At 45.8% G+C, this 25,620-nt stretch overlaps 1 protein-coding gene across 1 annotated transcript in view; it reads right to left on the reverse strand.

The window, feature by feature from the left end:
• The window catches only part of TRANK1 (tetratricopeptide repeat and ankyrin repeat containing 1), a 64,084-nt gene that overhangs the window by 29,264 nt on the left and 9,200 nt on the right, over positions 1–25,620 (reverse strand). The window contains exons 5-12 of the mRNA XM_065886197.1: positions 23,024–23,107; positions 22,287–22,425; positions 20,406–20,537; positions 18,079–18,249; positions 12,008–12,169; positions 11,214–11,468; positions 9,493–9,669; positions 5,954–8,845 (exon numbers count right to left, since the gene is read on the reverse strand). Of these exons, the coding sequence (XP_065742269.1) occupies positions 5,954–8,845; positions 9,493–9,669; positions 11,214–11,468; positions 12,008–12,169; positions 18,079–18,249; positions 20,406–20,537; positions 22,287–22,425; positions 23,024–23,107 (4,012 nt within the window). The remainder of the gene's footprint in view (positions 1–5,953; positions 8,846–9,492; positions 9,670–11,213; positions 11,469–12,007; positions 12,170–18,078; positions 18,250–20,405; positions 20,538–22,286; positions 22,426–23,023; positions 23,108–25,620) is intronic.

Consider the following 25,620-nt stretch of genomic DNA (forward strand, 5'->3'; position numbering starts at 1 on the left):
ACTGTCAGAGCTGGATAAAGGATTTTCCAAAGAGCTTTCTCCTTGGGTCCCATTTTTGTCTAAGCGCTGAAGTAACACTGACAGTGATGTCGATTAAACAAGAGGCACCTTCATAAAGATTAACCTGTTTAATTCTCACAACAGCCCGGTGAGACAGACCAGACAACCCCACTTTTACAAACAGGGACTCCAAGGTCTGAGAAGTTAGTAAACACCTCCAAAAGAAGCTGGACTGAATACGGATCATCCTGGGTCTCCCACTATTCTTAGGGGCCATGTGCTCTTTGCCCAACACCAGCTAGAATTCTATGAAATGGGCATATGTGTACCCATTGCTATTACCAAATAGTAAAGGGAAATTTTCCTATCCAATGCTATTATTATTAACACTATGCAATATAAAGAAATCAAGAATACAAAGTGGAAACTGTTGAATTTAAGCAGATCAGCTGCAACTGTGGTTCAGAGATGTACACTAATGAGAGGATCAGAAAAAAGCACGCAAGTGTTCATTTCAGTGAAAAACTGGAATCCACTTAAATGCCCTTCTAGGGAACTAGATAAAATTTTTTATACAAACATGTTCAAAGAATAAAAGATGGTTCAGCTATAAAAAGCCATGAAGTACTGATACACGCTACAATATGGAAGAACCTTGAAAACACTGTGCTAAATGAAAGAAGGCAGACATAAAAGGTCACATATTTTGCGATTCCATTTATATGAAATGTCCAGAATAGGCAAATCCACAGACACAGAAAGTAGATTGGTAGTTCACAGGGGTGAGGAGGGGATAAGGGTGACTGCTAACGGTTATGGGGTTTCTTTTTGGGGGTGATAAAAATGTTCTGGAATTAGATAGTGGTAATGGTTGCACAACCTTATGAATATATTAAAAATCCACTAAATTGCACCTTTTAAACAGGTGAATGTTATGCTATGTGAATCTCAATTTAAAAAAGAATAAAAGATGGGGGAATTATTCACTAAATATTCACTGAATTATGATTGATTAAACAATGTTCATCAATCATAACATTGATTATGTAAATACACATCATCAATCAATAAATGGGTGTGATAAATGCATATTTGTATATGGCCAGTAAAGAGATCAGAAGGAAATGAAACAAAATGTGAGTAGTGAGTAGCCTTATAGGGGGCTTGAATTTTTTTTTTTTTAACGTTTTGTGTTTTCTAAAGTCTCTCAAATCTAATACATATTATTGGGGCTTTTTCTGGTTATATACACAGAAACATTTACGCACAGTCTTCCTTTTATCCTGACAGGAGGTGGAAAATGGAGTTTATGTAGTGATCATCTGGGTGGGTTGCCTACTACATAAAAAAAAAAACAAAAAAACAACTGCTCACAGGACAATTCCCTTTGCCATACTCTATCTTGCTGATCATAAAGGCTGCTGCCCCAGACCAGTGGTGCTGAACCCATGTACACCATCAGAATAAGGGGCTCATTCAACTACTCATGCCAGGTCCCCTCTACAGAGTCCGACAACAAAAAAGGGGGTGCCGTCTGGAGCTACCCCCTGGGGGCAGAGAAATGGGAACGTCTTGGTCACCAAGCCCCCACACAGTGTCAGGTAGGGGAGGAGCTCAATATATGTTTCCTGAATGGATAAAATCTCGTATTTCGAGCATAAACTTCTTTGTGCCAGTTTTTCCTGCACAGCACATGTAGAAAGTCATGGAAGAGCAAGAAGCCGAGCTGCTCAGACCCAGGCAGACCCTGTAATTGATGGGCAGCATCAGGAAGACTGTGAGAGTCCTGGAAAGCTGGGCTGAGCTGTGTGGTGTATGCTACACTCTGGGAGGCCACCTGGCTTCTAATTGTTTTCTGAATGCTTGGCTAAACAAATCAGAATGTTAATCTACTTTTACACTGTAAGGGTGTTAAGAGTACCAATGTGTGTGTGTATGTGTATGTACGTGTGTGTGGTCTGTGTGTGTTTTCTCTTTTCACCAAACCATAGCCTACCTGAAATGCATCCAGAAAAAGAGAATCTATCAAAAAACCTACAATAAGCACCAGACTTAAATGGTGAAATGTTAAAAAAATATTCACATTAACTTCAGGAATAACATACAGATGCCTGTTACTGTTTCTGTTTAAGGTCCTAACCAATAAAATATGATACAAAAAAGAAATGACAAGTATAGAAGAGAAGATCAAACCTGCCCTTACCTGCATAAAAATGTCAAAATGGTAAATGTAGTAAGAGTGTTCAGCAAGATTGTGAGATACCAGATCAATGCACAAGAACCAACAGCATCCCTCTATACCAGCAAGACATGGCTAGAAAATTTAAAAAGAGAAAAAAGGTGCAGCCATGATAGTAACCAAAAGTATAAGGTTTCTGGGACAAATCTAAGAGCTGTGTAAAATGTCTGGGGAAAATTATAAAATATTATTGAAGGCAGTAAAAAAAAATCTGAACAGAGAAATATGCCAAGGTCATGGTTCAGAAATCCCTACAATGTAAAGATGTGAATTCTTCCCAAAGAGTGAGAACTTCAATTCCAATCAAAATTACAAAGAGTCACTGGAGACATTTGATAGTACAGTAAATAAAGACAGTGTGATAACAGTACAAAAACAGACAAATTAGACAAATCAAAAAAAATAGTGAGCCCAGAAACAGACTCACAGATATTTGAAAAGGAAGAATTGCAAATGGCATCAGCACAACTGTTTATCCCTATGGAAAAAAGGAAAATTAGATCACAGAAGCATGATTTCAATAAAGACAATGTCACACCACACATACATTTTAAATTGAATTAAATTTACCTAAAATTTGACACCTACCTAAATATAAGGAGCACAATTTAAAACCATTAAAAGACTACATAGGAGGTTACCTTAACCCCAGGTCAGAAGGATTTAAGTAAGACAATCATCAGACCACCGATGACCAGTTTCAAGATGACTGTCAGAGCTGACTGTGCTGTTTCTGCATGTAGCCTCCTCCCTCCCTCTATAAAAGCTCTTGACCACTGATTGGCAGGGTGGGGGGAAGGGGAGTTGGCCTTGGGACGTGAATCTGACACCCCAGCCCTGGGTTGCTGGTCTCTGAAATAAAGCAAAATTTCCTTTCCACCAACCTTGCCTCTCTATTGGCTTTTGAGCAGCAGCGAGCACCTGGACCCACTTGCGGGAAGTTTTTGACACCCAACGTGAGGCTGCGCTCTCGCGATATCTGGCTTCCAGGGTTTTCTTGGGAAGAGCTGCCGCCATGAAGAAGCACTGGGATGGCTGTGAGGAGCCCATTGCTCGTGGCTTACTGGATTCGGGAGGGGGATTTGGGGGGACGTTCCTAGCAGCTGCCCTAACCATTTGTTTCGGAGATCCTCCCTGTTTCTTCCTTGCTCGGCACTGGCTGCCAACGATATGCTTTTCCTTGGTGCAACGGAAACATGCATCTGGACGAGCTGACGAACTCCAAGCCTGAGTAAGGGCACTGGTGAGCACAAGGCAAATTTTCTTTTGAGCATGAGGTGCTATCTGGGCATCTTGCCAGTTGGTTCTGACGTGTTTCTGACGTTGAGGACCATTTGTGTCGGGAAGTGTTTGTCTGGGACTCCGTATCGGTCATCCTCTCAGTGCATTTGTGACAGTTCTGTCTTCTGGTGTGTGAGTGTGTATTCCATTTGTGTGATTGGTATTCTTGTTGCTTTTTGTAAAATGGGAAATTCTGGTTCAATTCATTAAGAAAAATTTTGGCTATGAACCTATGACTAAGAAAAAGACGATTTTCTTTTTAACACTGTGGGCCAACTGTATTCTTCAGACTCCAGAGAAAACTGGTTAAGATGAAACTCTTCTGACACTCTAAACTGGTTCTTTTTTGCATATGCAGTTAGAGAAAGCTAGCTTGATAAAATACTGTTTTCAGAATTCTGACCCTGAGAGCACAAAAATATGCCTAGGAGAAAGCTTGAAATTAACGCTTATCATGTCCTTGAAATACAAACACAGCCCACTTTGCCTGAGACTTCAGCCTTGGGTTAATTAGCAGAACTACAAAAGATGTTTGGGTTCCTTAAACAGCATCTTGTACCACATTAAAGAGAAATTGTGCTATGAGAAAAATATATGTTTTTAGAGGTTATGTTCTTAAGCTTGCCAATCAGAAAATGCTGATATAGGGCTTCCCTGGTGGCGCAGTGGTTGAGAGTCCGCCTGCCGATGCAGGGGACACGGGTTTGTGCCCCGGTCCGGGAAGATCCCACATGCCGCGGAGCGGCTGGGCCCGTGAGCCTGCGCGTCCAGAGCCTGTGCTCCGCAACGGGAGAGAGCACAACAGTGAGAGGCCCGCGTACCACAAAAAAAAAAAAAAAGAAAAAGAAAATGCTGATATAAACAAACAGCTCAATTACTTGTTTCTTGGTTTTGTTAAGGTCTTTTAAGTTAAAAACTGTAATATGTAAAAATGATAAGGGAAGCATTTCAGTGTGTAAAGCAAGTAGGATATGCGTTGTCAGCAAGAGAAGTATAAAAAAACGAAAATATTTTTGTTGAGGGATAAAGGAAGAATAATTTTGTCTGGAAAGTGGATAACAAAGTGTGGTGCAGTCATGAATTAGACTACTAACGGCACTGAGAAATGCATGGACTGCAGCTCCATGGTATCAACATGCAGAAATCCCAAAACATTACTATAAGCAAAATTACGAAGTTGCAGAAAGGTACGTCTGGTATGAGTCCATTAAACAAAGTTTTTAAACATGTAAAATAATACTCTATGTTGTTCATGGACACATGCAGGACATAGGAGGTGAATTGGTGAGCATTCTATAAACCACAAAGGAAGTATTCTCTGTGCCTCAGTTTCTTCCTTTGTAAAATGGGAATGATGTCTACCTTGTAGGGTTTTTTGGAGGCTTAAAAACAGGTACCCATGGGGGTTCCCTAGTGGCCCAGTGGTTAGGATTCTGGGCTTTCACCTCCGTGGCCCAGATTCAGTACCTATGTCAACTGCCTGGCATCGTGCCTGGCACAGGGAAGGGGCACACGTGAGGCACAAATTAAAAGCACCTGAGAGTGCATTATCTCCCACAACGTCGTCCCGTCCCCCCGTCCCCCCCCCCCACCCCCGCGCCATCTTTTCTTCTCTTCGGAAGAAAAGCTGCTTTCTTTCAGGATTAATGACTTGTAATTGACGTATTACTTTACATTTTAGAAGCAGGTGCTTCCAAAGTGCTTTAACAAAAGTTCTTAAGCAGTTTAAATGTTCCCCTGAAATGTTTTCATGTCATGGCCAACACCTTAAGCTGTAATTACTTAGAGGTTCATTTCCATTCAACCACAGCTTAAATCATCAACCTAAGAATGAGTAGCGATGACTACTGAACTTAATGGTTACCAAAGGGGGAAGGAGGAGTGGATAAACTACAAGTTTGGGATTAACATATACACACTACTATATATTAAAATAGATGACCAACAAGGACCTACTGTATAGCATAGGGAACTATACTCAACATTTTGTAATAATCCATAAGGGAAAAGAATCTGACAAAGAATATATATATATAACTGAAATCACTTTGCTGTACACCTGAAACTAACACAACATTGTAAATCAACTATACTTCAATAAAAAAAGAGAAAAAAGGGGGATTCCCTGGCGGTCCAGTGGTTAGGACTCTGCGCTCTCACTGCGGACGGCTCGGGTTCAATCCCTGGTCAGGGAACTAAGATCCCACAAGCCAAGTGACCAAAAAAAAAAAAAAAAAAGAGAGAGAGAGAGAAAAGAATGAGTAGTGGCAAAAATCATAAGATCTCTTGTTCATGTGGGTAGTTACTAACAAACTCCAAAATATTATCCTTAGCTACAAGAACCCAACAAAAGCTAGGCCACAGCTTCAAAAGTAGCCCGAGGTCAGTGCCCAAGCACCTCCCCTGTAGGGAGAGCCCAAGGCCTGGACGTACCTGAGTGGGACCTGTAGTTCTGGTACAGCTGGTAGATCTTCTTGGGCTTGCGCACTGCATACTGCTTGTCCGTGGTGTTCTTGCTGGCGTAGTGGAACAGAGAGCGCAGATCACTGAAGCGGAAGGCCACGCCCTTCATGATGCTCTGAGCCGTGTCCCCGGTGAGGAACATGGCGTTGGGGTCATTGATACATTTCATCAGCAGCGCCAGCTCTGCTTGGGTGAAGTCCTGGATCTCATCACCATAGAGCTCATGGATGGACCATGGGAGCACCTTGAGCTTCGACAGCCTCCGGGACAGGTTGTATAGCACATCCTCTTCATCAAAGTACCCTTTCTGAGACCTGATCTGCTGATACAAGCAGAAGAGGCCATAGATCTCACTCCGGTCTTCCTTGAAATTGGGGGACCGCTTCCGCCCTAATTGCTTATATGCTTCTTCTGTCAGTCTCCCCTGGGGGCAGCTGAGGGCCTCAAAAGACCCCTTCAGAAAAGACTTTATTTCTTTCCAAATCAGGGCAGGGTTGTAGGAAGTTTTGCCTTTGATCATTTTGGGCCATATTTCATTGGCAAACACCTCAAATGTCACGTACACCCGGGGGTCACTGTCACATGGGCGTGTCTCCACGGTTGTTTCCTCCTCACCATAGTCCCTGTCTGCCTCAGCCTCCTCCTCATCTTCCTGACAGTTGGTGACAGTCAACTCTTCCTGCATGGACCATCCTACGATGGATCTTTTCAAGCTGCCATCTTCATTTCTCAGAAAAAATGGTCTGGGCAGAGAAGCATCAAGCAGGAGGAGCAGCTGCTTGGAAGTGACAAACAGAGGAAAGTTCTCATCCCGCAGGTCCTGGAGTTTGTGGACATTGGGTTCCAGTGGTTTGTAGTGACTGGTGGCCTTGGTAGACTTGGAAAGCTCAATGAAATTTCTCTGCACCTCCTGGCACAGGACGTGGTTCTTGGTCACGAAGATCTGATGTAGATGCTCCAGCTGGTGGGGCTGTTCTGGGGTGGGTCCTTCCACCCCTTGTTCGGAGTCCCCTGGCTCCCCACTGGCTCCCCCCGCACAGGCTTCACTCTCCTGCTCCTCTTCTAGGCTGTCCACTGTTACCACCTCAGTGGGTCCTTCTTCCTCCTCCTCTTCGTCCTCCTCCTCCCCACCTGGACCCTCCTTTGCGGGTTCCAGTTCCAACCTTCGCTTCAGCCAGATCTGCCTGGCCAGCAGCGGGCTTCCCGCCTGCTCGGCTTTCTCCCAGTAACCGTGGAATTTCTTCCACAGCCTGTACAAGCAGCAAGTCGTCTTGCCAGTGCCGCTCCGCCCGATGAGGATGATGGCTTCCAGTGGCCTGGGGTTGAGGTTGATCACCGCGTACTCGAGCTCACCCACCCGGAAGGGGTACTCCACCGTGGCTATCGTGTCGTTGAGGATGTTGGAGGCCATGCTGGTGCTGAAGCTGTGGAACTTCATAATGTTATACTCCGTCTCCACCGCGCTGGCAGGGGGGAAGTACTCAGGATCCACGTGTGCCCCGCCCTTCTCGGCCTCCGTGTCCTCCACGTAGCAGCGGGGTATCCGCTTTTGGATTTTCATACTGTCGGACACCTGGCGCTTGTTGATACCCTTCAGCTTCTTGCGCAGGACGCAGGACAGGCCCCGGTTGTAGGCGCTGCAGATGGCCCTGATGGAGTCCGACAGTTTGCTGTGATCTAAGATGATGTCCCAGATCCGGATGATTTCCGTGTAGACCCGCCTCGCCTTCTCGGTGGGGTGCGCACTGTGCTCCGCAGCCATGATCTTCTCGGGGTTCTCGCTGCACCGCGGGGAGAAGTCAATGGCGAGCTCCCACAGCATCCGGGCCCCTTTGTCCAGCTTGGCCTCGAAGAGCTGGATGCTTCCTTTCAAGTTCTTCAGCCGCTTCTGCAGGCCCCTGGTCCATTCACCATTGCCGAGCTTCTGGATGGCGAGGATAATTTTCTTCTTCATGAACTTGGTCATGACCTTGCTGGACAGCTTCTTCAGCATCTCCGAAGTGCACTCGATCTCCCATGTCATGTTCTCGAAGTCCAGGAGGCAGGCCTCCATCTCCGGCACGTTCTGGTCGTCCTGGTCGTCGCTGCCCTCTGTCCCCCTGCGACCAGCAGGCACAAGCTGCGGGGTCCCGAGGCCTGCCTGCGCATGTCCCTCTGCGGCCTCAAGGACTGCGGGGTTGTTCCCACTGCAGTCAGAGCCCCCCGCCCCCGGGGTGCCCTGTAGCTCCTGTTTCTCTCCTACGGTGCCAGCTCCTGTCCCCAGAGGCTCGGAGTCCTGTGGACAGTCCTCCTGGAGGGACGGATCCAATTCCACCTGCTGAATCAAAGCCGTGATGTCCTGCACAAGGCGGTCTCTCTGCGAACAGGGCCTGGCAGCCCCAGGCTCTGGCCTCGTAGTCTGGGCATCCGGCAGGGTCTCCCAGCTTTCAGGGACCCCGGCTCTTCTGGGTGGGGTTCTTGCAGTGCTGCTGCAGGACAGCGACTTGGAGGAGCCCTTGAGTGGAGCCGTGTGAGCCGGGGCTGCACAGCGTGGGGGCTTCCCTGGGTGGGCGGCAGCATCCTGTCGGCCCCGGCGCCTGCTCTCCTGCAGGGCTTTGTTCCAGGCCAAGAGCAGTGCGTCTGTCTTCTTCACCCGGTGCCGGGCATCTCTGCCTTCCTTGTTCTTCAGGTTGAGGTTGATGTCAAACTTCACCAGCAGATCTATCAGCTTCCCCATGCGCTTCAGCATGCCCTTCTGGAAGAGGATGTGCATCAGCGTGTTTCCGCTGTTGTCCTGGATATTGGGGTTGAGGTAGTAAAACTCGGTGGGCTTGGACCAGAACAGATCCAGCAGGTGGCTGAGGAAGTTAAAACCGATGTCAGCTGAAAGACACAAAAATCCTGTGAGTGCTGAACGGCTTTTCTGGGGAGCAGAGACGCCAGCCGGGGGTCCTCAGAACACTGAACTTCCCCAAGGATTTGATAACCCAGTGGTTCTCAACTGGGGGCGATTTGCTCCCCAATGGACGGGTGGCCGTGTCTGGAAACATTTTTGATTGTCACAATTTAGGAGGTGCTACTGGCATCTAGTGGGTGGAGGCCAGGGATGCTGGTAAATATCCTACAATACACAAGGCAGCCCCCCCAGCAAAGGATTTATCCTGCCCAACTGTCAATAATGCTAAGGTGGAGAAACCCAGAAATCACCGTAAATATTCCAGTAAGAGCCTTTATGTCAGGACCCTTGAAGTGGTGTAAATAAATGGAAAGTATTTGCAGCTATGGACAGCCGATTCTTAAGTTTGGAACTTAAGAATCCTCCTCCATCAACCCACCCTGACCGTTCACCATGATGGTCACTCCTTCCCATCAAGCTATGGGTGAGGGGCCAGGAGATACAGGCCTGGCCAAGAAATGGGCCTTTTCCAGATGGTTAGTTTTCCCAGTAGGAAAGACCAAGGAGCATAGCATCCATTCTAACACCCAGCTTCCTCCTCAAGAAAAAGACTGCTTACAAAATAAAGGCCTACCTTTGATATCTAGAAAGATGTGGAGTGCGGCATGCAAAGGAGTGTCGCCTTCCGTGAGAGAAATGCTACGGGGGTCCGCACCCTTGGTCAAGAGGAGGAAGGCCAGCTCAAAGTCCCCGTGCTTCAGGCACATGGCAAGCGGCTGCTCCTGGCTGCCCTGGAGACCCTCGGGCGAAGCTGGGGGAGGCAGAGAGAAGGGACCGGTGAGCAGCATCCCTGAGCCAAGGTCAGCAGGGCCCACCTGAGGAAGGCGGGACCGATTCTGCCCTTTATTCCAAATCAAGAGGGGGTGCTGACCTGACTTCTGAGGGCCTCCTGCCACGCCCCCTTTCTGGGAGGCAAGGGTTTCCCAGTGCCCTTGGAGGGAAAGCCTGCCCCCTTCAGGTGTCCTGTCCCTGGGCCTCACCTCTGTCTCTCCATCTCCCCCTCCCACCCCGCCACGGGACCACCATCAGCATTGGAGTAGGGATGGCGTGAACAACGGAACTCCCAGTGTTTGCCCAACACAGTCCTGGACATACACTCGGTGACCTGGACGTGAGCGCGCTTCCCACATCCTTTGCTTCTAGGAAGCTTCTTCCCGAGAATGCCCATCGGCCCTCATTTGCCATGTTCCCTGACACATCCCCACTGCCACATCACCTTCTTTTTAGCTCAGTCCACACCTCCCCTCTGCACTGCAAGCTCCCTGACCTCCACCCGCTGAGGACTGCAGCCCTCCTGCATTGCCACCCACCGCCAGCCATATGTTCACTGTCCATCCTTGTGCCCTGGCACCTGACCCCGGGGAGGCCCTCAATAAGTGCTTGCTTCATCAGGAACAAAACAGGAATTCCATAACCGCCATCGTTTCTGGGCAAAGGTAGTAACACTCCATGCAAGGAATGGGTTTGAAGACATAAACCACAGGCGGCCTTCCATCTATCTCCTGAAACCCGTGGGTAGAGCCAACACCTGAAGGCGTTGTAAGTCACTTTGAGAGTTGGGACCAATGTGGCATCACTCCTTCTGAAGGTCATTTCCCCTTAAACGGCAAGGCAGGTGGAAAACCACACAGCCAAGGCGCTCCGCCAAGAGTCTGCATCCATGAACTCATTGAATATTCCAAACAGCTCTAAGAAAGGGGGATTAGTTTCATTCCCATTTTATAAATGAGGAGACGTCAGTAGTTACAGTGGCCAGTTAGTAGTGGCCTAAGTGGGGGGAGCGTAAGGAGGAGGTTAGTGCTTCCAAATTCGTTTTAAAATAAAACCTGATCCAGCAAGACGTCTGCACACTCCAGACATACATCCAGCCAAGCCTGATTGTGCCGATTAAAACAGCAGATGTTTCCACCCACCCATTATTTGGCTGTTTCTTTAAAAAACAAGCACCACAAATCCCAATCCATGGAAAAGAATGTCACAGCGTTTGACAAGGACCCCTGCGGCATACTGAGTGCAGGGAAAAGTCCAGTCGGAGGTTGGAAGGAAATGACCGCTGTGGCTACACCAGGGCCCAGGCCCCCTCCATAGGCCTGAGGTTTCTTACACGAGAGAAAGGGAAGAATTCACAAAAATGCATCGACCCTATCACTGTTTCCAATGAGAAGATAGGGAGGAGGAAGAGAATGAGGCAGAATTTAAAGGAGTCTCTGAAATCAAGCAAAAAGCCCCATGAACTGTGGCACCTGGACTCCCCTGGGATGTCCTCCCGGTGCTGACTCAGCATCTGGGACTCACCTCCGTGGTCTATCAGGTGGCCCAGGAGCAGGGTCTTCCGCTGGTCCCAGGTGCTGAGGCCGGGGAGGATGGCACAGAGGCTGAGGTTCGAGAGGTCACAGTCTTTGATGAGACAGTCCCCGGACGGTGGCTCCCCACTCACTTTGCGGGTCAGCAGCAGAAGCACTTCAGGCCATTTCCGTTTTTCCAGTAAAAACTTGATGAAGGCGTTGGCACAGTCGCGGTCAATGTCATAGACCAGGTCGGGAGGGATTTCTTTCAAAAACAAGAACACACCACACTCCAGAAAAAGGTTCATGTGATTTCTGTCCCCAGCCAAAACCCAACACAGAGGGACATCATCACCCCAAGTTACGGATCAGTATCTTGAAGACGTGGGGAAACCATAAACAAGTACTTAGTTAGTTGGGTCATGCTACTCAACCACGTGTGAACCTCAGTGTCAGCACTGGTGTGTGAGCTTCTTGGGAAGGTTGGGAACACCCAAGGAGTGTAGAGTCCTAGCCAATAGAAAAGAGAAACATCTGTGGTATTTTAAATAAGGATAGTATCTGCAAATTCCAGGAGGCTGCGTGAAAAACTAATAACAGAGGTTGCCTCTGCGGATGAGATTTAGAGACTGAAGTTCAGGGGTGGATGATCGACTTTTCACTGAAGAATGTTCTGCGTTGTCTGAATGTTTTACATGTAGATCATGGCATTTATTTTTTAATCAATGTTTACAGATAGTAGAAAAGAGTTTTAAGGTGCGTAGAGCATCTTTGAACGCTACTGAAGGTTGTGAGAAACCTTACCTTGCCGAGAAGAAAGGAGGCGCAAGAACCTCTGAACCACTTCTTGCTTCCAAAAGTTTTTCTGCAACAAGCGGCTTCCTGAATTCATGTATGTCACTAGCTGCTCAGAGGCCTTCCGGAAAGTGTCGCCCTCGCTAGCTGGTCCCCCGCCATTGCTCAGTCCTGCAAAATACCCCCGAGTGCTGCTTGTGACTGCAGAGATCACAGACCCGTAGATTGCAAGGATGACCACACCTCTCCACTCCTCTGTGGAGCCAGGAGACTTTGAAGTGCCTGTTCCCCTCCCCGACCCTGACTCTGGCCTGGCTTCATGACCTGCTGTGACCAGGAGAGTGCAGCAGATGTGATTTTTGTGCCATTTCTGAGCCTGGGCCTCAAGAGGCCTTGTTTAGTTCTATTCAGATCCAGGCTAGATAAGAAACATCATAAAACAAAGAGGAATCAGTTCAGTTGTCCAAACTGAGCCCCAGAGATGTGAAAGAGCCCAGCTAAGATCAGCAAGAAGCAGACACTTGAAGGAGTTCTGTTAAGGCTATTAGAACTGCCCAGCCTCAATGGCTGAGCTGCAGGATCATGAGCTAAATAAGTGCTTGTTGCTCTAAGCCACTAAGTTTGAGGGCTGTTTGTTATGCAGCAATGGATAACTGATACAACAGTTCAGGGAAGTGATGGCAGGAGGGTGGCTTACTGCAGCAGCAACATCAACTACATGCCAGCCACCCATGCATCTAACTGGCAAGTGGAAAAAGCCAAGAGTAAGAAGCCACCTCTCTGGCCATAAGAGGGAAAACATTATCCCCTTGGTTTAATTTACTGAGAAAGTAGTCATAATTAGAAATCAACCACTGAAGAAAGGTTGAAAAAGGGCAAATGTTTTATTTGGTATCAGATCATACACTCAGAAAGCTCTCTTGGTGAAAATGGAATCCTACTGAACAGATAACTGGACATCTGTTTTCACACCCAACGAGATGGGCCTGGCCCACAGCATAAGTGCTATCATGTGATGAACAGGTGAATGCATGTTCAATGTCATGTTCTAACAGAATAGGAACTTTAGAGATGGAAAAATAAAAGCATCCTATTATCAGCCATGTCTCCCACAGCAGACCCTGAGGCAAGGATTTGTGTGCAAGTAGTTTATGAAGGGAGAGACCAGTGAGGGTGGGGGCATCAGGTCAGGGTCGGGGAGGAACCAGGCAGGGTGTGAGCTCAGGCTGAGTCCCACAGGGTGGGGGTGTGCCTTGCCTGACCCCTGGGGGGATCTGGAGTGAGTCACACCTCAGAGCTGTGCCATCCAAGGCAAGGGAACCGGGCTTTCAGATTCTCACCTCTTTCTGCCACCGGCCACAGCCTGCCTTGGGAGGATGTAAATTCCCAGGCACTTCTGGTTTGAAGGAGCCTGAGCAAAACAGGCTCCATAAGCCCATAGGCTGTTCTCCTTGAGAAGGAGCCTTAGGTGCTGGCTTTGCAAAGTGAAGGCACACCAGGGAGCACACAACAATGGGAAAGGACCCAGGGGACCCAAGCAGAGTTCTGATGTCAGCTGCCTGCCTTCTGATACGCACCTGGATCACCTTTCAACAGATCAGAGCACCAGAAACACACACACCCCAACTTCTGGGGCAAACGCCCACTGCCCTCTAATCAAGAGACCTTCTGGTGCCAGATGGAAGCAAGAACTAACATTAACCCTAGCACTAACCTCCAGAGAAAAGGAAATGGAAAACCTTGGCAAAGGAAGACTTAATATCACCTCAGTGAGCTGCCTATTCTGAGGCAAAGAACATGAACTGTGTGGTGTAACAATGATCGACTAGCACCCCTGGGTTTGGCATCCCACCTTCATCCTAGAATGCCTATGAAGACACAGAAAACAATGAAAACTCACGAACCAGGAGAATAGGACGCTTGGTAAAGGAGGAACTTCCTTCACCACCAGGCAGATGGAAACCTGCCACTTGTCCCCCTACCTCATGCCTCAGGGCATCATTCCTCCACCAGGGCAGTTAGTTTAGTACAAAAGTCACTTGAAACTGAACAGAAATATACCAAGCTTGACAAAAGAGACAATTAGATGCAGTTGTATAATAAACGCAGGGTTGTGTGCTTCAGAATAATTAAGAAGGCGGTCAGATCAGAGAAGGGTCCTGAAATCAGAAAAGAAACCAGAGAGTGATATATCAACAACATAAAACAGCATAAAAGGAAAGGTGCTGAAACACTGACAATGGTAGCCCTGGGTCTGCATCTCTGGGTAGGTACGGGTGATTTGTTTATTACTCTGAACTTGTCTGGTTTTTTTCTAAATTTTCTATAAGCTTAATAAGAGAGAAAAGAAGCGTCAGGATATAGAATTGCTTATACATGATAATCACAGGTTTTTAAAAAAGATGACTACATAAGTACTGAACAACAACCAAAAGACTGGATAAAAATATGCCAAGGTGTAATTACAATAAAATTTTGTTTTTATATAAAATGAAATTTTTACAAATTTTCTACAATGATCATATTTAGTAGATATATACAAGCAGATTTGAAATTAAAAATTAAAACTACAAGAGATCTTCTGAAGCTGCAAGCACTCAGAAGTGTTAGAAAATAGAAATAAATCATTTCAAAGAGATTTTGTTTTTGCATGAAATCTTCCTTTTGAGCTAAAAAAGGTGAAACTGGTAAGTTTTATTACATATATTTTATCAATTGAAATTTATCAATTTCACCATCTCATTTTTATTTTAATTTACCATCTCATTTTTATTTATTTTAATTTACCATCTCATTTTTATAAAAGAAAATAAAAAATGTGTAACTATAAATGCATGGAATAAGAGTAAATGACTAAATCACAACTATACTAATTTTTTCAGGCAGGTGGGCTTATGCAGAATTAATATTTTCTTGTTTTCCTTTCTTACATTTTGTAAATTTTCTTTTTTAAAAAAGAATCTATTGCTTTATAATGAGGAAGAAGTATCATCAATACCGCACATCTGCATTTACTGAAAACAGGGCATTGTGTGGTGCTGAGGGATTTGAGGATGACACACCATGGCCTCTGAGTCACAGGCTCCGTTTATGCGGGGAAACAGACACACAGAGAAGGTCCGCATCCTCTTAGTGCAGAGCTAGAGGCGCCTTCACAGAGCAGAAAGCAGCTGGCGCCCAGGGGAGGACCAGAGAGAAAGGCTTCAGAGGCCTGGATTCGTTCTCACTCTGAAAGGCCACGCACTAGTGAATCAGAGAAAATCACAAACAACTGCGAGAAAAACAGAGACTCCAATCTCGTTGGTCCTGAGGACAGTCGAGCATCAGCTGCTGGAGAAGGTGGACATGCTGCCATCTAGTGGTGGCTGTGAGAGGCCGGGAAAGACAGGTAACCCTGACCACTCAGGTTCACACCCCCACCCTGCCCACTCCCGGTGGGCTCTGGCTTCCCCCAGCAGCTAGTGAGAAAGGCAGAATCAGCAGATATTTAAGATTCTATTATACCACGAAACTGAAAAAAATCAAAACTTTAAAAACAAAAGCAAAAGTGCATGACATGCTAAAGTCTACAGCATTCTAAGAATTTAGATTAGAATTAATGAACAATAAATTTGCAAGCTCATCAGCCATTTTCTACCATTCATTGGTGGTCCTCTAAAAGTTTATTTTAAAACCTTGAAATTCATTGGCAGAGAAATCTGTTTGGTTAGTTTCAATTTCTCAAACAGTAGAAACCATCCCGAAACTGAGGTTACAGGTATAAGCTCTCAGGAGGCCTCTCACAATAATTTATTAATTACACCACCTCACAGAATTACAATTACAATTCCTTAAAAGAGAAGTCATTTAAAAACTAAACATGACATTTCACAGCTTTAAAAGAACATCCCAGAAAAACAGGACTCTGCAAATACATTTATTCCCATGTTCTCACAGAAACAACAGGAGATATTTTAAATAAATGAATAAAAATTAAAACATAGATGGGGAAACAGGGGGCAGTGTTAAAGGAAAAGCAGCTTCAATCTCCCTCACATAAAACTTTCCTGACCCTGGAAATTGCCACGATCCCCAGCCTGGCAGGGTGCCTCCCACTCTCCCCACCACACACACCCCATGTGCTGCCTACAACCTGCCGTCTACTCACCCATTCCAGTGGGGGAGTGTTTCTGGAGAAACACATCCAAATAACTTCAATAAATGCACACTAACCATATATTAAGTATTAATAAGTCTAGTTGTTCATTCATAAATACAAACCATCCAAAGATCAGAAGATAAAATAGGAAAAGCAATAGCACAAAAGAGAAGCAAGAAGAGGGATCAACTAAGCCCCCAAAAAACATAAATAACTCACAGAAGAGAGGACAACAGTCTTTAAAAAAATTCTCACCATTCTTAAAGGCCATTCGAGAAGTGGCAAATGTCAATCAAGCACAAGTTGTCACAGATAAGAAACAGAGAACCAGAAAGAGTTCTTAGAAATGAAAACTGAGTTTCCAAATTAAAAAATGCAATAGGCAAGCTGAATTATAAAAGGAAAAGCTAAAGTCCTAGTTAAAGATCTCGAAAGAAAAAAAGGAGATAGAAGACGTTAGGGAAAGTAGAGAGACATGTTACAAATTCAGGAAGCTCATCCATGTGAAAGTGGTGGCAAAGAGATGCTGGAAGGGAACAAAATGATAGAAAATAAGTTCTCTGAGCTAAAAAAAGTTAGATTGAAAGAGGCCAGCAGGTGCCAGACAAGAAGAATGAATACGGACCCACATCTAGACACATCCCAGGGAAATTCCACAACTCTAAGGACAGAAAATTCTAAAAGGGAAAATAAATGAAACTGACATCTAATCAGTAACAGAGGCTAGAATACAAAGTTGTAAGGAACGAGGTTTTACAGAGTATTTCATAAATCTAAGAGACCCCAGATTGTCAGACACACCAGAAAACGCTGCCATTAAACTGTGACACGCCACTGATTGTGAAACACATACGTTTCAAAGGTGGCAAAATGTGGGGGGAAAGTGCAACTGAGGATCGATAAAATACAGTGCTTATATGCAGACCAATTTTCAATCTAAGGATAAAGACATTTTCAAAAACACCATAAGTCTACTATGCATATCTCCTCCATGAAAAACTTACTGGAGTTGGTACCTAGCAGAGTAAGAGAAAAACCTAGACAGACAGTGTGAGCCACAAGAGCCATATATGAGCACAAGAACTAAAAGAAGCATAATATATATGTGCTGGGGCTACCGTCTAAGTTAAAGTCTAAAAATATATGTGTGTACATACATTAATACACACATACACAATAATGTGTATGTATATGTTTCATCAAGCCAGGATGCTCAAAGAGTATCACATTTAAAGAGCAAAGTTTTCAGGGCATTTGGTGATTCTTTTTTATGGGTCCAACTATGCAGCTATTTGTAGAAATCATACTACCATGTAAATGTGATTTAATAGTTTTCAATGTTCAGAATCAATCTATAGATGAAGCACAGAAAACCCAGAGTTAAGGAATAGGATGTAAATGACACAGCTTTACTAGACAAAATTCAACAACGAGGGCTGACTTGTTGCACTTTACCTTTTACAGCAATTAGTCCATATATGCCGTCCCAAACTTACAGATCAAAAAACAGAGCTATAAGTGTAGTTTTTTTTATTTAAAAAAAATTTTTTTTTACATCTTTATTGGTGTATAATTGCTTTTATAAGTGTAGTTTTAATTGTTAGCTATGGTTTCTGAAAAGTGGGCTTGATTTTTGTTATCTCATGTTCTGTCTGAATTTTTTCTTTCTTACTGTGTGCATGCATGGAAAAAAAAAAATCACCCTTACTGCCCAAAGGTAGACTTGCCAAGTTTCCAGAAAGTGGTAGACACTCTCACAGTAAGAGTTGCTTCATTCTATCTTTCAGAAAAAGCAAACAAGTTTTCCAAACACTGGAGGGGGTGGGGGGGGTGGGGTGCTCACTTCCATCTTCATGTACCAAGAAAAGATAAACTGATTTGTACCTAATGGTGCAGAACCAGTTTTGCCCCCTCTAAAAAGTTAATTCCCTGGAAACTGTACCTGAGAGGTCCTTAGAACATGCTGCCAGCTTTTCCAAGTGGCTGTTGATTTTCTCAATGGCTTTGAAGTTCTTGCTCCTCTTTAGGACATCCACGGCAGACCGGGACTGTCGATCCAGCAGAGTGGGGTCTGCCCCAAAGCTCAGGAGCATCTGCACATCGTCTGTTTGTCCTAGAGCAGGCCAAAGTGAGAAGCGGGGTGGGGTTTGTCATGGTTTCTTCCATAAGGAGACGTCCCCATGAGTGCACTTCCTCCCAGTTCCCGGCCCGAGCAGCCTGGGGCAAGGGGACCAGTGTCCCTCTCTGCTTATAGAAACTGATGGCCTTGGGCAATTCAGCCAAGTCCCCAGAGCAAGGAGTCCTGTGTGGAATGGGAAGGGCAATAGCTTTTAAGAGGTTCAGAAGTGTGCTCCTCTCTACCTTTCTCCCCTCTCCTTGGCAACAAGCAAGGAGAGGGGGAATCTGGTTACTAGGCAACAGTTACAGCTGTAAGGATGACAGCAAGCTGTGATTTCAGATTTCTTTATTCCCTAGAGAGGAAACAGAATATACTCCCAGAAAAAAAAGCCTGTCTGGAGACAAGAGAAGAAAGTGGCAATTGCTTTTGCATCAGGGTCTTCTTGTCACTGTTTCAACCCTTGCAGCCCCACCTCTGGCTACCATCTCTATTTACTGCTTTTTTTTTTTGTAGTACGCGGGCCTCTCACTGCTGTGACCTCTCCTGCTGTGGAGCACAGGCTCCAGACGCGCAGGCTCAGAGGCCATGGCTCACGGGCCTAGCCGCTCCGCGGCATGTGGGATCCTCCCGGACCGGGACACGAACCCATGTCCCCTGCATCGGCAGGTGGACTCTCAACCACTGTGCCACCAGGGAAGCCCTCCATTTGCTGCTTTGACATATCTATTTGCCAAGCATCAAGGTGGCTCTGTGATCACAGGTGCAACAGATTTCAGAATGTAACAGGTGTATCCCTGGAGGTACCAAGACTTATGTGAGCACAGAGGTTAAAGGAATCAATGCCCAATTCCCAGCTTCCATACCCGTGCTTTCCTAAAATTCACCACCTTAACAAAGCACCTCTACTCCAGGTATCGTCCTGCTGGTGATGCTCTCCTTCCCCATCTCCCCAGTCACAGCTGCTTTTCTCCCACTTTACAAAAATAAGACAAAATTAAAAATTCATACTTCTTACCCATCAAGTACCACACTGTGATAGGCAGAATTCTCAGACAGACCCTGAGATTCCCAACCCCTGGCGTACACACACCTTCTCCCAGTTACCCATTTTAATACTAATCTAAATTCTGCTATGATGAGACTTTGCAAATGTATTTAAGGTCCCAAAGCAGTTGACCTTAAGGTAGGGAGATTATCCTGGCCTGATCACATGAGCCCTAAAGGTCAAAGGTTTAGAGGTCAGAGACAGAAGAGGGCAGAGATTCAAAGTATGAAGAATCTGATGTGCAAGAAGTTTTCCCCTGCTGGCTTTGAAGACTGAGGAGGCCACAGGACAAAGAATGTGTGCGATCTGTAGAAGCTGTCAGCCAGCAAGAAAACGGGACCTCTGTCCTACAACTACAAGGAACCGGATTCTGCCACAATCACGTGAGCTTGAAGGAAGGGCTGGAACTCCAGATGAGAATGCAGCCTCAGCCAGTACCTTGATTACAGTCTCAAGAGACACTGAGCAGAAAACTCAAGTCATATCATGTCAGACTACTAACCTACAGAGTTAGAGTGTCATTTTAAGCCACTAAGTTTACGGTGATTGGTTACATAGTGTAGAGAACTCATGCAATTACCAAAGTATTTCCCCAAAGGAGGTGAAAGCTCTTGACCTCCAGAGTATCAACCTAAGGGAAAATCAAGTAGCTGCCAAGCCCCTTTTAAAAGGTACCATGACACATCCTTCTCTCACCTCCCTCCAAAATTATTTTTTTTAACAATTACTTACAGAAAATTTAATATATTTATGTTGCTTTGGTGATCTCTATAGTAATAATAATTTTGTAATAATTAAATCCAGAAAAAAATTAGAGTCTTAAATCACAGCAAGTTTTTTTAAAATTTAAAGCTATGTAAGTACTTTTGCTCAAGAAGAGTATCACTGGATGAGACTTTCAAGGATAAAATATATTAGAGTATACTTCTTTCTGAAAAGCAAACTGAAAATATGATCCAAAAAAAAAAAAGAGTGCATAATTTGATATTTTTGACTATTAAAGCCTGTCACGGGATGGCAAGGGTAAAGCGGTCAGTTGCGTGGGTTCCCTAGCGCCTGAAGTCACTCCACCCACAGCACAGCTCTGAGGGGTGCTGCCACTTACGCTTGGTGAGGTACCCTGGGGAGTGGGCGGCAACCACGTGCAGGACGGTATGGCCATCCTCGTCCTTCTGGTTGATGTGACCTTTCCACTCAGGCTTGTAGTCCATTAACCACTTGAAAAGACGGTTTTCCCCTGAAGGAATGAGTTACTGATGTTATTTTCAACACACAGAAAAGCTGCAAAGCAAATCACTGTGCACCACACCGAGGGAACCCAAGGGGCATCCAACACACATTGTCACTTGCCACAAACAGGTGTGGAGACACAGAGTTTGTGCATTGAAAGGATGAGTCATATAAAGTTCATAGAAAACTGAAGTCAGATTCCCTAGAAGCAGAGCCTGAGACAGAGATTCTTGTATGTGTGATTTATTGACAGAGGGAGAAAGACGGGGAGGGAAGCAGGGCAGGGGATGAAGGGAAGCAGAGATGTGGCCTCAGCTGAGTCGGCTTCAGCCTGATCCCACGGGGAGCTGTGGAGCAGGCACTGCACTACAGTGCTGACCCACCTTGAGGCAGGAGCTCACCTTTTGTACCCCGGTGTCAATCAATCCAGAGCTACAGAACCGCCTCCAGAGAGGGACATGGTGCCTATTGGCAAAGAGCAGCTCCCTGGCAAAGGAGGCAGCTGTGGTGCAGCAGGTGGGGCTGGGGACACTGGTCGTAAAGAGAACCTGGGCAGGGCAACAATCATTACCCCACTACATTACTATCAACAGGACAGACATTTCAAACTCTTTCCGAAGACTCCTTCCTTGTAAGTCCTGGAAAGCCACATAATTCTGCCAACTCTGTGGACACCATTTGTCACCATGTCAGTTTTCCTCTGAGAGACAAATCGGGGATAAACTTGAAGACTTGATCTCATCCACACCTGCCTCTAACCGCGGGAGCAAACTTAAAAAGTAGACACAGAGAGGAATTGTGACTTTCATACCCAGAGGCACACCTAATTTGAAACTGGGAGGATTGGATCAGATTGCTTGTAATCAGACTTCATACTTTTAAATGTCTTATCCACTGTATGAGAGTGAAACCTTTTATGGATTCTCCAACAGATGAAATGTATCACGATAGGGCAAATCTGGCTGAAGCAAAGATGGGGGCTCAGGTCTTCAAGCCACTGGCCACCCCCACTCCCATCCTGAGGAGATGCTACAGCCTAAAAGAGGAAGACAGTGTAGACAAGTTCTCTTGGCTCCTTCTGGCTCTAAGATAGTGTGGGTCAATGTCCAACAGTGAAGCTACATATGCTTAGAAAAGAAAAACAGACTTCTATCTAAAGTGTAAATGTGGATATTGTATGTGTGTGTTTTAATGATAAAAATATTTTAAAATTCAAATCCTATAGCCAGGTGGTGAAGACTCAAAAAAGACAAATTATATGTACACATATGAAAATAGGATTCCTTTAAAAGAACCACAAGCAAACTGTATCAGCAATAGCCAGTGTTTCCCTTGGGGTTTCCCCCCTCCCACTCCCCACAGTAGTTGGTCCTCTAGTCGAGAGAAAATGAACTCGGAAGAAGACCATGGCTGCCTTTGCCACCGGGAGGAAACTCCCTCCACAGCTTCCCTGAGAGCTCTGTCCAGCAAAGGCTGTCTGTCCCAAGGCCTGTCCTTGAATCCCAGGGCTCCACTCTGCTGCCAGGATCTGTCTGAGAACACAGCATCCTTTCAGTGTGGGCCTCTAGCTATGAGGTCCTGGGAGAAGGAAAAATGATGCTGTTTCCCTGCTGCCTTCATTCATCTGAATGATCAAATCATGAACTATTCAAATCATCTGAATATTCCACATTCTGGTTTCACTTGAGCTAAGCACAGTCCCTGAGGTCCAAGCTGGAGGACAGCGTGGAGGGCGCACCGTCAGGAGAGAACTCACTGGCCTGGATGCAGAGGCGCATGAGGGCGTGCAGAGGGTACGGTCCTATGGTCTCGATGCTCGCACCAATGGAGATGAGCCACTGGACTAGCCTGGGCACCTGTGCCGTTTTCTCATAAAGTCCGAAGGAGACACATTTCTGGAGGAAAAAAAACTACACAGGAAGAATTATGGCAGTGGCCATATCAATATGAAACTTCAAACTCCTTCCCCATAGAGTTTGGGGTTCTTTTTCTTCCAGTTTTATTGAGATATAGTTTGACATACAGCACTGTATATATTTAAGGTGTAGAGCAGAATGATCTGGCTTACCTACATCGTGAAACGATGACCACAAGTTTAGTGAACATCCATCATCTCATATAGATACAACATTAAATTAAAAAAAGAAAAATTCTTTTTGTGATGAGAGCGCTCGGGATTTGCTCTCTCAACAACTTTCATATAGAACATACAGCCGTGTTCATTCTATTCATCATGTTGTACATGGCATCCCTAGGACTTATTTATCATATAATTGGAAGTGGTTACCTTTTGACCGCCTTCATCCAATTCCCCCTTCTCCCACCCCCCACCCATAAAGTTTAGAATCAGTAAAACCCTGATTAGCTGTGGCCCCAGCCTAAGATTACTATAAATAACAAATTTGCAGTGAGGTGGCTGAAGGGGAAGGTCCCAGACACCACAGTCCAGAAGTGGCCTGACTTGAAACCGTATGTGTCAAGAAGCCACCTTACCTCAAAGAGACTTTTCAGTGATAAATTTGGGACGTGGAGATTTCTCGGTAGCCGATCTTTTCTCTCTGACAGAAGTAGAAATGACTGATGAAAGGGGAGAAACAGAAAAAGCTGGAACAATAATGGTCTCCACATGGGTTATTAGAACAAAATTAATCTTAAGCTTTAAAACACAGAAACAAAAAAACAGAACAAGACACCCTCTAGCCCTGTCTCTTTGTTTAAGTCACCTGCCAAGCTCTTCAGCCTGAGCCATGATAACCAAAGTGTCTCTGTCTGGCAAACTTCCTGTTGGTGCTGAGAGCTAAGCTCTCGCCACCTTTCCTCAAAGCCTGCTGAGGACAGGAGCAGCCGATGGCGGGCAGCATTGGGACAGTACAGGGGCAGGGAGGTAAAGAAGTAATTTCCTGCAAAGTTCTTAAAGCTTAGCAAGTAGAAGAATCAAATCCTTTTGAAATAGCCCACCCCAATTAATTCTTTAGCACATTACTGCTACTTGAGGTCCACAAGACCCTATCGAGTGGTGTGCTGGGCCAGCTCCTATCAGTGAGAGCTCACTGTGCACATCTCTTCCCAAATGTGAGTCCTCCAGTCGACTTAGCAGCTTGAAATTGGCCGTTGAAATCGAGAGAATTTACACTACAGGAAGTGGCAAATGCCGCAGATCAGGAGTTTTTTTTTTTTTTCCTCAGAAAGTCTGTTGTTAAACCACCGACCCTAAACTGAACCCCAGAGAAGTTAAGCAACTTTCCCTAGGTCACACAGAGAGCAAATCCTGAGAGGCCCCTACTGGGATCATCCAGGTACGCCAGCTGGTCCAGGAGTTCTAGGCTTGGCATGGCCATGACTGGAGACCCAGTCTCAGAATCCACATCCCTGACATATGCTCTTGCCGGTGGGCGTGGCACCACAGGGACTCAGTCTATGGCTACATCTTGCTTCCAGCTTCTTTCAGTTTGATGCCCACTCTTAACTGCTCACCCTAAACAGATCCCACTGCCCAGACACTCCCAGATGACAGGTTCAGGGCTCTGACAATCCTGATGGCTGGCCTGGCTTTTATAAGGTGCCTCTGTCTGCAGTGTTTGAAAATGGCCTAGGCTCCACTGCTGGTAGGATATGGGACCACCACTTGGGCTGGATTCCTGGGCCTCCATGGCTGGCTGGGTGATAACCCGTCAGGAGCTACTGGGTTCCCACTCCCTCCCTCCCCACATAGACTACGGAGCTCTATTCACATTCATCCCACGCAGGGAAGAGGGAACGTAAAACGTTCTTTCCTGGGGGCTGTAAATGGAACTACTTTCCTGTTAATGAGGCCTAGGGCCTCCCACTCACAGATCTACTCTAACACTTGGAATCACAGAATTTTAGCACTTTTAAAAATAAAACTAGAAAGATCTCTTAGTTTACCCATCTTATCGGAAAAGAGAAGATCCCAGATTTCTTGTTAACAGGGCCCCGGATTTCTGATTCCTGGTTCCCCAAGAGTGCAGCCTGCTTTCCGCCCCCTCACTGCCACGTTCTCGAGACTGTAATATGGGGATGTGCTTCTGGGAGCCCGTGGCCAGACTTTAGGGGGTTCCCATGAACTCCCTGAAGCTACACTCGTAAATTGTGTGTACGTGTGTGTGCAAAGAGAGTCCCATCGATTTCATTAGATTCCCAATAGCACCCGTGACCTTCTCAAAAACCGAAGAATCCTGTATCCTACAGTCATCCAGCCTTCCTGGGTCCAGAGTCCTTACAGGCTGCCCTTGCAGTCCAGACTTTTCTGGACTGCCTGGCTTTAAAAAGCCTGCAGGTCCCTTCTAACCAAATTCCCAGCCTGGGCCAGCCCATTCTCAAGAGCGCTTATAGGCTGCCGTCAATGACAGCTACTACTCATTGGGCACTGAGCATACAGGTGCCAGGTGTTATAAAACCCCTTTGGCTCAGTGTCTGGCACACTGTAAACCCTCAATGAACATTATTATCAGGTGCTTTTGGTCCCTTATTTCTAATCCTCACCTCAACCGGGAGGGAAAAGGTTTATATCCTGCAACTTCCAAATGAGGAAATGAGGCTCAGAGAGGAAGGAATTAGCCCAGACTAGACTGGGGAGGATTTGGATTCAGGGAGGCACCTGTGTGGCAGTGAAGCCCAGCTTCCACAGTCCACTGGGCTCCTCCATCCTATGGATCCCTGGCTCTGGATTCAGGTCCTACAGCCTTGCTGCTTCCTGAGGGTAACAGTCCCTTGAAATCATACAGCAACCCTCTGAGGAGCACAGGCACTTGGCTAGCAAATGCCGTATAAAGAGGATTATGAAGATGAATAGGCAATTGTTTACCTCCCTCATTCCACATCACCATTAGCATCTGGACTTTACACTTCTTTGATGACAGTGGAGACACAGCCAAGAGTGAGGTTGCCACAAACTGTTTTCCTAGCTTAAAAAATGGAAACTGGCGAACCAATATGTCTCAGTGACTTTTCATATTTAATGAGGTTAAAGTTTAAAAGTTACTTTGGCATCAAGATAAGCAAGTACTAAATTATAATCCCCCAGTGCCAGCAGAAAGAAATCGTTTAAGCAAGAATGTACTTTCCCCACA

Source organism: Phocoena phocoena, chromosome 10 (genome assembly GCF_963924675.1).
Source record: "Phocoena phocoena chromosome 10, mPhoPho1.1, whole genome shotgun sequence".
NCBI classification, from domain to species: Eukaryota; Metazoa; Chordata; class Mammalia; order Artiodactyla; family Phocoenidae; genus Phocoena; species Phocoena phocoena.